The sequence below is a fragment of the Schistocerca nitens genome, chromosome 3 (assembly GCF_023898315.1).
Source record: "Schistocerca nitens isolate TAMUIC-IGC-003100 chromosome 3, iqSchNite1.1, whole genome shotgun sequence".
NCBI classification, from domain to species: Eukaryota; Metazoa; Arthropoda; class Insecta; order Orthoptera; family Acrididae; genus Schistocerca; species Schistocerca nitens.
This window is the reverse complement of record NC_064616.1, coordinates 208,277,255-208,290,197: the sequence shown is the minus strand read 5'-3', so window position 1 is coordinate 208,290,197 and position 12,943 is coordinate 208,277,255. Positions and strand designations below refer to the sequence as shown.

General features: G+C 38.9%; 1 protein-coding gene across 3 annotated transcripts in view; it reads left to right on the top strand.

Annotated features, from left to right (window-relative positions):
• Nucleotides 1-12,943, top strand: part of LOC126248160 (organic cation transporter protein) — a 518,934-nt gene that overhangs the window by 500,400 nt on the left and 5,591 nt on the right. For all 3 annotated transcript variants that reach the window (XM_049948906.1, XM_049948908.1, XM_049948907.1), the window contains exons 10-11: nucleotides 2,388-2,575; nucleotides 5,107-5,243. In XM_049948906.1, coding sequence (XP_049804863.1) covers nucleotides 2,388-2,575; nucleotides 5,107-5,243 — 325 coding nt within the window. The remainder of the gene's footprint in view (nucleotides 1-2,387; nucleotides 2,576-5,106; nucleotides 5,244-12,943) is intronic.

Sequence of the window (12,943 nt, the reverse complement as noted above, 5' to 3'; positions counted from 1 at the left end):
AACAATGGAAAGTCCACAATGTAATGACAACACTAGTCACCACATAGAGGAGAAATTGAGTTGCAAGACAGATAGGTGCAGTAATAAAAAATGCTAGAAAGATTTCAACTTTTGGGCATAGTCCTGTTTCAGAAGTAGAAAACTTACACACCCATGTCACTGTGCCTGTCTGTGACTTAATGCATCCTCAAAATAATGAGTAGCAATCTATCCTTTCGATATTATTGTACAAAACTGCTAATTATTTTTAAAACTGTCTCTAATGGCCTAAGTATATGCTAAGTTCTCAGAGCTCTTGCTGCAAAACATTTGGACTTGAGGGTTCCAGGTTAATAACTACGTGGACTGGGTAAGATTCCTGTTGGATGATTGTCTACACAGGGTATAGGAAGTAGGAACATTTAATATTTTGTATTTGTCATATTTCAGTTCATGTATGGAAGATAATTTAAAATGACATTGCTATCCTTAGTGAAAAACATAAATAAATGCATGAATTTCTATGAATGTTCTGTTTGTGCATTTCTTAAATTAATGTGACGCAGTGGAAACAAATTTTTTCGTTATTGCTCACTGATAACTCAAAGATGTGCACTATCCAGTTTTATGATTTTTAAATGCTTATGAAAAAAATTATTTGTGTCATAGGTAAAGCCCATCAGGGAAGGAGAGTTCACACAAGACTTATTCTATGTACATTATTTTAAGATGATAAAATTCAGTAAAATTTCTGAAAACTTGTCACTTCATTTTTCTGGTTACATAAGTTACTGCCACCGTAACACAGCATTGTAAAACTGATATGTTATGCCCTTCTTATCACAGTGAAATATTTAACTTTTTCATCATTTGTACACTGAACTAAGAGAGAACTTATTTACTACTTAATGTAACTGCCACAAACATGAAAACTTACTATTGAAGAATGGCAAAACTGGAGTTCTTCAAACTGTAGAGATCATTGGCAGGAGCTAAAACAGTCACTTCGGGTAGTTACTAGAGGTAGCAGAAAAAAGGCTGTGCTTAGAACTTTGCCCCAAGAGAAAAGACTGAGGAAAGGTGGGAGCTGCTTTTTTTACTCCTTTCCCTTTTCCTTTCATTCTCCCCTTCTCCTCCTCATTATTTAACTTCATAGAAATGTTCTTCTGCTTAACAAGTTATTCTAGTTGCTGCACGTCACTTTCAAATTTCATATATAGGTGTTAAAATTGACATGCATGGATATAGACATAATATAACTTTGGGGTGAATACATAATGTGCAATATGGATTGGTTTACTACTGAGGAAGTACAGAAACTAAAGTGTTGACAAGGGAAAGTTTGTAACATAAAAGAGCTAGATTTTACAGGAGAAGTTAAAAATGTTTGTTGGTATGAAAAAAAGAAGTTTCAATTATATAAACTGGCTGTAAAACATAAAAAAAACTCATGTAAAACAAACTCTTGTGTCACAAACACATGAAACTTTCCTCAGTATTATGAATATACTGGCACAGATTGTAGCCTCACAGCCGTCTATCATAAAACATATTACAATGGGTCAACATTGGTATGAATATCACTTGTTGCATATCCAAATATGTGTGAAGATGGCACTTGATGGCATTCAGCATTTACTGTTGTCGCATTTCAAGGTTTTTGTGGCTTTTCTGCTTTATGTACATGTATTCTTTTGCTACCTGTACATCTTAGCTTATCTGGTACATATTTATTTTCTCTTTGGTCATCTTTAGGTCCAATGTTGCATAAGTATCTGAATAGGCTGATGGAAAAAAGTTTCTGAATGTCATTAAAATGTACACCATTTCATTCAAAAACAAACTTACTTGCTTCAGTATCTTGGTTGTTATATGAGTTCATTGAATTAAACATACAACAAAATTATGTGATACTCTGCTTAAAAGGTTACTCTTGATGATACTATTGTCCTTTAACATGGAGCTACGGCCTTCTCCATGCATAGATCTTCAAACTTGCTGGACAAACTAAACTACACTGTACGGTGACTTACTCAGAATCAGAATTTTTAATATCCCATAACATACAAAGTCAAATCATGATCTGATGTACTGGGGACTCATCAACATTACATTTACATTACAATTTGTATATACAGTATTACAAAAACAATATATCAACACTCCAGTTTACATGTATTACAAAGTAATATATAACAACAGCGTTTACTGACTTTGCCATGTCACTGGCATGAGTTCTTACTACATTTTCCACCAAAAAAACTTATTTTTAGTTTATTTATTTATTTTTGTTACAGGCTTTCCCATGTCAACACCTCAATTGTTCTGTCAGCACCCATTTTTGAAGTTAACTGCATACATTTATCACTGGGTAAAAAGATTTCACACTGAACTATTTCTTGTTTCAGATAAAGATCTGCAATGGGTAACAATTGCCTTAGCAATGGCAGGAAAATTTGCTATATCTTCATCAAATGTGATAATGCCTGTTTTCACTGCAGAACTGTTTCCTACAGTGATAAGAAACCTGGGAGTAGGTGCATCAAATGTATCTGCAGGAATAGCACTCATGCTTGTACCATATCTATGGAATCTGGTATGTATCTTGTAATGAAGTACTTTCAGAAGTACACTTATTATTTAGCTTTTACACTACAATTCTCAAGTGACTAGTCTACTTTAGGAGTCATTTGAAGCACTTTGAAAGCTATGGTATAGTACACTGCTCAACAGAAGTTTGGAATACTATTGTAAAATGTAGTCTACAATGCTACAGATCTCAATGACCTAGGCACTTCATGCATTACCCAATTAGAGCCCATATACTGGATGGTGTTTATACTGGCATACTTTATGGCCATTTCCCAGTCATGTAAACATACCACTGCTGCAGCGGCACACAACAGCTTCATATCAACAACAGCTTCATTCAGTTTGTGTTCAGCTCTGCAGTAGCATGCCATGTACAGGCATACAGTACTTTGATAGAACCAGGATAGTGACTTTACTTTCAACTGTTCAAACACAGCAAGATGCCACTTAAAGTGGTGTGTCTAAGGTGTGGAGAAAGTACAGAGAGATGGTAAATGTAAATGACAGACCTCATAGTGGTTATCCTCGTATGACAACACCAGTGCTCACAGGCACCCAACATCAACTGCCAGAAATGATGGAAATAACTTCTTCTGGTCAACAGGGATTCATATCACAGACCAAACAGTGCATAGAAGACTTCATTAGGGTGGTCTTGATTCCAGAAGACCAGTGGGAATTTTACACTGAGCCAATGGAACCAACAAAATCGAAGGACCTGGGCTTTTGCATATCAACATTGGATCATTGCAGAATGGAGTAATGTCATGTTTGCTGACAAGACCAGGATAGGTTTGCAACCAGACACTAGACGTGTTAGGATCTGGTGACTGCTAGATGACACTAGGAATGTTGATGCGTTCAGGAGTTCCATGTGTTTGCAGATGTAAGTGTAGTGTTCAGGGCAGCAATAATGATGGGATGGCAGGCCCCTCTATTTCCCATCTACATGATTTGATTTGATGATTTGATATGTTTATTCATCTGCATAGCAATAAAAATAGTATGGTTGTTGTCAATTGTGTCTTATGAACTAAAATACATGGGTTCTTACAATATTTACAATTCAATTCTTATAATTTTTACATCAAACGAAAAAACTACAATGAATGGAACTCGTCTAGCTTGAAGGGGGAAACCAGATGGCGCTACAGTTGGCCTGCTAGATGGAACTGTCATAGGTCAAATAGATATCAACTGCATTTTTTAAAATAGGAACCCCCATTTTTTATTACATATTCGTGTAGTACGTAAAGAAATATGAATGGTTTAGTTGGACCACTTTTTTCGCTTTGAGATAGATGGTGCTGTAACAGTCACAAACATACGGCTTACAATTTTAGATGGATAGTTGGTAACAGGTACATTTTTTAAATTAAAATACAGAACATAGGTACGTTTGAACATTTTATTTCTGTTGTTCTAATGTGATACATGTACATTTGTGAACTTATCATTTCTGAGAACGCATTCTGTTACAGTGTGATTACCTATAAATACCACAATAATGCAATAAATGCTCAAAATGATGTCCGTCAACTCAACCTCAATGTATTTGGAAATACGTGTAATGACATTCCTCTCAACAGCGAGTAGTTCGCCTTCTGTAATGTTCACACATGCATTGACAATGTGTTGATGCATGTTGTCAGGTGTTGATATAAAACTTTAAAGATATTGAACAAATCAGGTCATGAAAAATGATAATCATTAGTTTAAAGGGTACAAGTCTTACCTAATTTTACTGCAAATGGTAGGTTTTCAATCACGTACATATGAAAAAATTGAGAGAAATATATTGTTTGCGCATTGCAAATGAAGCTATAAACAGGTTATTTTGAGAGAGTAATAACACAAAAAAAAAACACGTTACAATACTCAAATACACTACTGTAGTACAATTGACCTGTTGTTAATTCTATCAAAAATCCTTCTTGGGGTGTATCTTGCAAGTCAAAATAAATCCAGGCAGTGCTCATTACAGATGGAAGAGTTGAGGAAAAGACAGACAGAGAGAGAGAGAGAGAGAGAGAGAGAGAGAGAGAGATCTGGAACATCCATCTTATCTTACAGACTTTCATTCCACTTCTGAGAAAATGAGCGCACAGTTACATTGTCACAGCGTTGCATCCCAGGATAAGTTGAAGTTCGATATCCAATGATTTCTTTCTATCACATCCAATACACTGTGAGTGACTACTTTAACTCCTTTCCTTGTTTGAATACCATTCAGTATTTTTGATTTGTTCAACACATTCAATGTGTGTGCTTCACCACTTCTGTCACTTTGTTGTTATACTGCATTGGATGATCAGCTGCAGAAATGAAAACAAGAAAATACCTCGTAATAGTTCTGATACATGTCCATCCCATGAAGAAGGGTGAAATCTGTTTTGTGTTTTACTTGTCAGTAGAGCTAATTTACAATTTATTTTCAAGTAACTGCAGTGTTTATATTAAATCTTTACAATGATTAATGGAAGCTGTCCTCATTATGGGATTCATTAATAAAAAAAGCTTTGAATCATCTTCCAGTCTGAAATGGATGATCGTGTCCCAATGGGATTATTGGGTGTGTGTGCTGTAGTTGGGGGTCTCTGTGTCTTGCTGCTGCCTGAAACTGCTGATCGACCCTTGCCAGGAACTCTTGCAGAGGGTGAAGATAATTCAAGGTATGTATCTTTTATTTCTGTACCTATATTTCTTCCACAACTTACATGCACTGAAAATTGCTGCTAGTTAATGGACCAAAAGACAGACTTAAATATCCATGATTATACAACTACTGAGTCACAACTGTTTATGACACTATTAACACGTTACCTATGGATAAAATGAGTAAACTACATCCAGAAACCATGTTAATCAGTTCATACCAAAAATTATTGTTCAATTTATTTTCTTCTAAGAACAATTTTTGTTGTAATTTGTTATACAGCTCATTAGTTAATGTGTCACATATTTTATCTGAGTTAAATAATCTTACATATCATTTTCACTGAAATGATTCCTTTCATTTGATTCCTAAATATGATATTAATAAGTTTGATCTTTGGTAATAGAGATACCCTTTGGATGCACTAGTTTAAAATCTTTGATCCTACAAAAATTTCACTGCACCACATATTTATGTTTGTTCCCGATGATGGAATAACAGCTGAAAACCAGTTTGTGAACATTGCACTCATCATGTGTGTTTCATTCACAATATACCAGCCTATAATACACTCCTGGAAATGGAAAAAAGAACACATTGACACCGGTGTGTCAGACCCACCATACTTGCTCCGGACACTGCGAGAGGGCTGTACAAGCAATGATCACACGCACGGCACAGCGGACACACCAGGAACCGCGGTGTTGGCCGTCGAATGGCGCTAGCTGCGCAGCATTTGTGCACCGCCACCGTCAGTGTCAGCCAGTTTGCCGTGGCATACGGAGCTCCATCGCAGTCTTTAACACTGGTAGCATGCCGCGACAGCGTGGACGTGAACCGTATGTGCAGTTGACGGACTTTGAGCGAGGGCGTATAGTGGGCATGCGGGAGGCCGGGTGGACGTACCGCTGAATTGCTCAACACGTGGGGCGTGAGGTCTCCACAGTACATCGATGTTGTCGCCAGTGGTCGGCGGAAGGTGCACGTGCTCGTCGACCTGGGACCGGACCGCAGTGACGCACGGATGCACGCCAAGACCGTATGATCCTACGCAGTGCCGTAGGGGACCGCACCGCCACTTCCCAGCAAATTAGGGACACTGTTGCTCCTGGGGTATCGGCGAGGACCATTCGCAACCGTCTCCATGAAGCTGGGCTGCGGTCCCGCACACCGTTAGGCCGTCTTCCGCTCACGCCCCAACATCGTGCGGCCCGCCTCCAGTGGTGTCGCGACAGGCATGAATGGAGGGACGAATGGAGACGTGTCGTCTTCAGCGATGAGAGTCGCTTCTGCCTTGGTGCCAATGATGGTCGTATGCGTGTTTGGCGCCGTGCAGGTGAGCGCCACAATCAGGACTGCATACGACCGAGGCACACAGGGCCAACACCCGGCATCATGGTGTGGGGAGCGATCTCCTACACTGGCCGTACACCACTGGTGATCGTCGAGGGGACACTGAATAGTGCACGGTACATCCAAACCGTCATCGAACCCATCGTTCTACCATTCCTAGACCGGCAAGGGAACTTGCTGTTCCAACAGGACATTTTCACGTCCGCATGTATCCCGTGCCACCCAACGTGCTCTAGAAGGTGTAAGTCAACTACCCTGGCCAGCAAGATCTCCGAATCTGTCCCCCATTGAGCATGTTTGGGACTGGATGAAGCGTCGTCTCACGCGGTCTGCACGTCCAGAACGAACGCTGGTCCAACTGAGGTGCCAGGTGGAAATGGCATGGCAAGCCGTTCCACAGGACTACATCCAGCATCTCTACAATCGTCTCCATGGGAGAATAGCAGCCTGCATTGCTGCGAAAGGTGGATATACACTGTACTAGTGCCGACATTGTGCATGCTCTGTTGCCTGTGTCTATGTGCCTGTGGTTCTGTCAGTGTGATCATGTGATGTATCTGACCCCAGGAATGTGTCAATAAAGTTTCCCCTTCCTGGGACAATGAATTCACGGTGTTCTTATTTCAATTTCCAGGAGTGTATATTGTAGCGAGAACTGACTGAACGATCAATCGACACATTTGCTTTCATTTTCACAAAATACTCTGTTCTGGGGCCATGCCTTTTGATTTATCTTTTCCTTTATAAAACACCATTATGAAACAATAATTAACCTTCCATCATACATTTTCATAAAAAAGAATACAATGAAATGCCAACTGTATTAATAAGTCTCTCATGCTTGTTTTTCATGTGTTTTTGTTACTACTCAAAGACAAATGGAACAAAGCAGGTGGACTTTTACAGGAATATTTTAGTGCTTGTTCATACCAGGTGAAGATCAGACTGTCAGTGCTACAGCCACTGTACGATGTCCATGCTGTGCCCCAGAAGTAGTAGTCCTTGTGACTGCTGGTGGAGCTTAAATGCACTAGCAATGTTGTGTGCAACCTCTCAGCAGTCATTGAAATGATACACACAGGGCATAGCATCCATGTCTTCCACACATTCTACCAAACTGGTTTGGGTGTGTGCATCCAACTGACTGGCCAGCTCATAATCTTTATCTTACCAATCATATTATTTGGTAGCCTATTTCGTTACAGTTCCATAACACCCCCTTTTTGATACTAAAACATTCACTCGACAATGAAGGTCTCCTCTAAAAGCGTTCCTACATTATCTCAGCCTATATTTTATTATGTATCTCCCTGCAAGTGAAAGCATGTACTGGGTACCAATCTGGCCTGTCTAATCATGCAATGGTGCTTATGGACTTTACCAAACAAGCATCGCCTCCATCGTTTTAGACTTGCTGAGTGAACATGTGGATCCAGTGGACAGACTCATATGCTTCCATCTCATATGTTAACTTAAATCTGCCAGTGCTACCAAGCCATCCAGAATACACTGTCTGCAGCAGTGGATTCAGTTCTGTAGATAATATCAGCCAATTATATAACAAAATTAATTTTCATCATTACTTACAGTCATCATTTGCAGATCTTACCTCAATATGTATACATTCATTTATAACCCTAAAAATAGGACTTTTGCTCATAAGTACATAGATTTATTGTTTTAGTGTGAAAAAAGCAGCATGAAAAGTTTGTAAAAGCAAAAGTATTTCTGAAATACCTTGTATAAAAAAGTGAATGGAAGTTTAAAAAGTTATCATAGCAAGACATCCTTAAGATGCTGTCAAATTTAATAATAGAAGGCACTTAATACAAGTCAAAGCAAATTATCCCATAAGGATAAAACAGCACCAAGGGATCATTATACTATTTTTGGGCAGGTATAGCTAGAACAGATAGCAAGTATAGTGGTTACTGAGTAAAGGGAGAATTCCAATGCAAGTTGCTTTATTTTCATTAAGTACAATGCATTTAAAAACTTAATTCTGATTATTAAGCATTGTGTGCATTTACACTGTTGAATAAGTAGATGCTTCTCACTCCACTGCATGAGATGGCACAGCCGTTAGGGCACTGGACTCATATTACTGAGAAGTGTAGTTTAAATTCCTGTCTAGCCACCCAGATGTAGGTTTTCTATTACCAAGCAAGGTGGCACAGTGGTTAGCACACTGGACTTGCATTTAGGAGGATGATGGTTCAAATCCATGTCCAGCCATCCTGATTTAAGTTTTCCGTGATTTCCCTAAATCTCTTCAGGCAAATGCCAGCATGGTTCATTTGAAAGGGCACAGTTTACTTCCTTCCCATCCTTCCCTAATCAGATGGGACTGATGTCATCACCATTTGGTTCCCTCCCCCAATCAACAAACCAACCATGTTTTCGTTAAATGGATCAAAGGTAATACAAAGTTCATTTCTTTGAAAAAAGGTGACAATCATTTCCCTTTGCCATCCTTACTCTGTCCAAGTTTGTGCCCCATCTCTAACAATGTCACTGCCAATGGAAGGTAAACCCTGATCTTCATTTCTCTCGTTCCTTTTACAAACTGATACCCAGGGAGAATCCTCCAGAGGATAAAGTGGTTACTTAAGGAAGGCTGCCTCACTGGTAATAATGAGATAATTTGCCTGTCCCGTTGGGACTCAAATCAGTTAATCATCTTGACTAATATAGAGAAGTCATTGCATGCAGTAGTTTATTAAAGATAAACTTCCATCTTTTCATAAGTTTTTAAGTGTTCCATGATGCAACAACTAACACAGTTTGAAATTGTGTCTTTTCACTGTAGTGCATAGATATTCCTCTCAGTGATATGTTACAAAATGTAGATGTAAACAAATGTGAATACTATTATAATTATCAGACTTCCATTACTGATATTTCACTGTTCATTTTTAATTTCAGCACATTTGATAACTTCTTCTCCTTCTTTTGTGTACCATTTGGTGGCAGGTTGTGCCTGTGATTGTTAAATTACGTGCATTATATTATATCAGATGTTTGGAGAAAGGATGTGAAGTTTGCCCTTTAATGTCCTGTTGAAACAGGAGTTTTTAAAGACACAGCACTAGTCAAGTTGGACAAAGATGGGCATGAAATTTGTTGAGACCTTTTTGAATGAACCATTCCAGCACTTTGTCTTAAACAAATGAGGGGAAGTAATGAAAACCTTAATCATAATGATCAAACAGGAAATAAAAACTTGCAGAATACAAGTCCAATGTTGCATGGTTTCATAATGATAATGAAAAATCCACATTGTTTTGAGCTGAATAGTTGTGAAAGACCACCAGATACCCTTATATAACCAATCCCCAATTGTAAGTTTATTTAATGTAGTTGGGTGTATTTACGTATCAGAATGGACAAGAACAACAAAATGTAGTGCACCAACATGGATATGGTTTTTTTCTTTTTTTTTTCAAACGATTATACTTTTGCTTGTGTGGTATGTTGTTGTCTTCTTCTGAAAATCATTTGCTATGAATGTCATTAATCTGCATTACATGCTGAAATCACTATCCTTCTGTACAGAATTTACTAATTTTTGTTGCTTTGATTGGTAATGTAAACTTCATTAGGATTCATGAACTATAGGCTGCTGACCAACTGTGGCATCATCTTCTGAGAAAGGTTTCACTGACTGTTAGTTTGTCTACATCTAAATGACTACTCTGCAGTTCACAATTAAGTGCCTGGCAAAGGGTTCATTGGATCACCTTCAAGCTATTTCTCTACTGTTCCAGACTCAAACAGTGCACGGGAAAAACAGGCAATTAAATCTTTCTGTGTGTGCTCTTATTTCTCTTATTTTATGACAATGGTCATTCCTCCCTATGTAGGTGTGCAGCAACAAAATATTTTTGTATCCAGAGGAGAATTTTCAGAATTTACCATTGTCCTGTGCATAATCAAATTTGTAGTAAATTGGTGATTGTGATTTAGTAACTGTATCAGATTTTATAACAAAGTGTTACATCTAGTTTTCCCTTAAGGAGGAGTGTGTATTATCTGGATTTATCATAAATTAACTCTATTTTCAAGTTTGCTAAATAACTATAATTAACCAAAAAAAGTTTTAAGAAATTAGTAATTTATACTGCAGATTTTTCTGTTGCCTTAATAGAAATCTTATTTGCTTCAATTCTCATACAGAATTAGTAATTTTTTTTTAGCTGAACTGATACAAAAGATAATCAGCAGGCTTAGTTTGAAGTTATTTGTTCACTGTCATGTAATACATTGTACCAGCCACAATGCAGCCCCACTGTGAATGCTGCTCTCAAACACAAGATGAGTTGGTTGGCATTTGTAGGTAGGTGGGAATAGCCCTGACTACTGTCAAATAATTAGAATCTGCTGCGAATCAGTTTGTTGGAAGAGCTCCTGAGGGTCATACACCTGTGATACGGGTGCCAAAGTTACCTCAACTACTATCCTCTCCTGTGGATCCCATCTCCTCTGCAGGATATGCATGATTGGTCATTATTCATTCAATTGACTCTGAATGGCATTTCAATGGCAGATCCAGGAATTCTGTACAATGTGGACTGGGAGCAGGGCAGACTCTGTGTGTTATACCAAATCCCGCTAACCAGGTGCTGTCTTTCAGTGAAACTGAACCTCAGCCAGTGGGACTCACTTCACCTGTTTTGGGGAAACCTGTTTTGTCTAGTTTCAAGAGGGGGCAAATGCAAATTGGTAGGGGTCTATTAATTGTCAGAAGTTCAAACTATGGAAAATGATAGCACGCCTTAGGGAAATGTCAGCAATGGACAGGAAAAGACACCAGGTGCACTCAGTATGTGGTGGCCTCATTCAGTGTCTCTAAGAGGCTGTTTCGGCAGCCACTGATGGAACAGGGTGCAAGCAACTGCAGAGTGTGGTGCACATTGGAGCAAATGACACCTGTTGTCTGGGCTCTGAGGTCATATTTCGATCCTTCCAGTGACTGGCAGAGAAGGTAGAACTAATCATGGCACTTTCATTCTGAGTCGAGTGGAAGGACTGTACCAAAGACTTTGAAGGTTCTGTGACAAGCTAGGCTGTGACTTCCTGGACTTGCACCATAGAGCTGAGAACTGTAGGGTGCCCCTAAATGGGTCAGGTGTGCACTTCACATCAGAGGCTGCTATCCAAGTAGCTAACTGTGTGTGGTGTGCACACAAGGGCTTTTTAGATTAGGTGACTCTCCATCCAATCCAGGTAATGATAGCTGTAGGAAACTCAGAAGTATCAGTGTCAGGTCTAAAGAAATGCTTTCCATAGGCGAAATTATGAAAAGCCTAGGGTCAACTGCTGAAGAATTTGCAACAAAAACTTTTTTCACATTACACAAGAAACTCAAATCCACCGAGATAGAAACTGAAGCTGCATGTGAGATTGTTTGAGCAAGACTCAGTATCAGGGTGGGCATAAAATTGTAACTGGGTCCTTCTATGGCTCATGAGTCATATTCTGAAGTAACCAAAAACCTTAGAAAAAACTTCAATTCACTTGTACCTAAGTTCCCCAATCACACTGTAATCCTTGGTGGAGACTTTAATCATCCAACAATGAAATGGAAAAATTATAGAATTGTTAGTGGTGGACGTGATAAGACCTCCTGTGAAATATTACTAAATGTCTTCTCTGAAAACTACCTAGAACAGATAATTCAGAACTACACTCATGATGGAAATATAGTGGATCTAATAGCAACAAACAGACCTGACCTCTTTGAGGACATCCATACTGAAACTGCTATCAGTGATCAAGACACAGTTGTGGCAACAATGATTACCAAAGTACAAAGCCCAACTAAAACAAGCAGAAAGATATATGTGTTTGCAAATCAAACAATGGAAACTCAAGGTAGGACTATCAACAATGTAGGAAAAGACAGATTGCTACTTATTATAAAGAAGAAATGTCAAGTTGCAGACAGGCATAATTAAAAGACACTCACATATAGCTTTCGACCACAGCCTTCATCAGTTAAGAGAGACACATAAACAGCTTTCACACACACACACACACACACACACACACACACACACACACAACCGCACACTCACGAGAAAGCACATCTCACGCACACATGACCGCCAACTCCAGCATCTCGGGCCGGCATTCTAGCCCAAGATGCTGGAGTTGACGGTCGTTTACTGATGAAGGCTGTGGCCAAAAGCTATATGTGAGTGTCTTTTAATCATGCCTGTCTGCAACTTGATGTGTCTTCTTTATGATTAGTAGGAATCTGTCTTTTCCTATACATTCAGTAAACTAAATAAAAAATCAGTAGTGTCATATCTCAATACAGAACTTGAAACTTTCAGCATAGGGTAGGAGCATGTAGAAGAA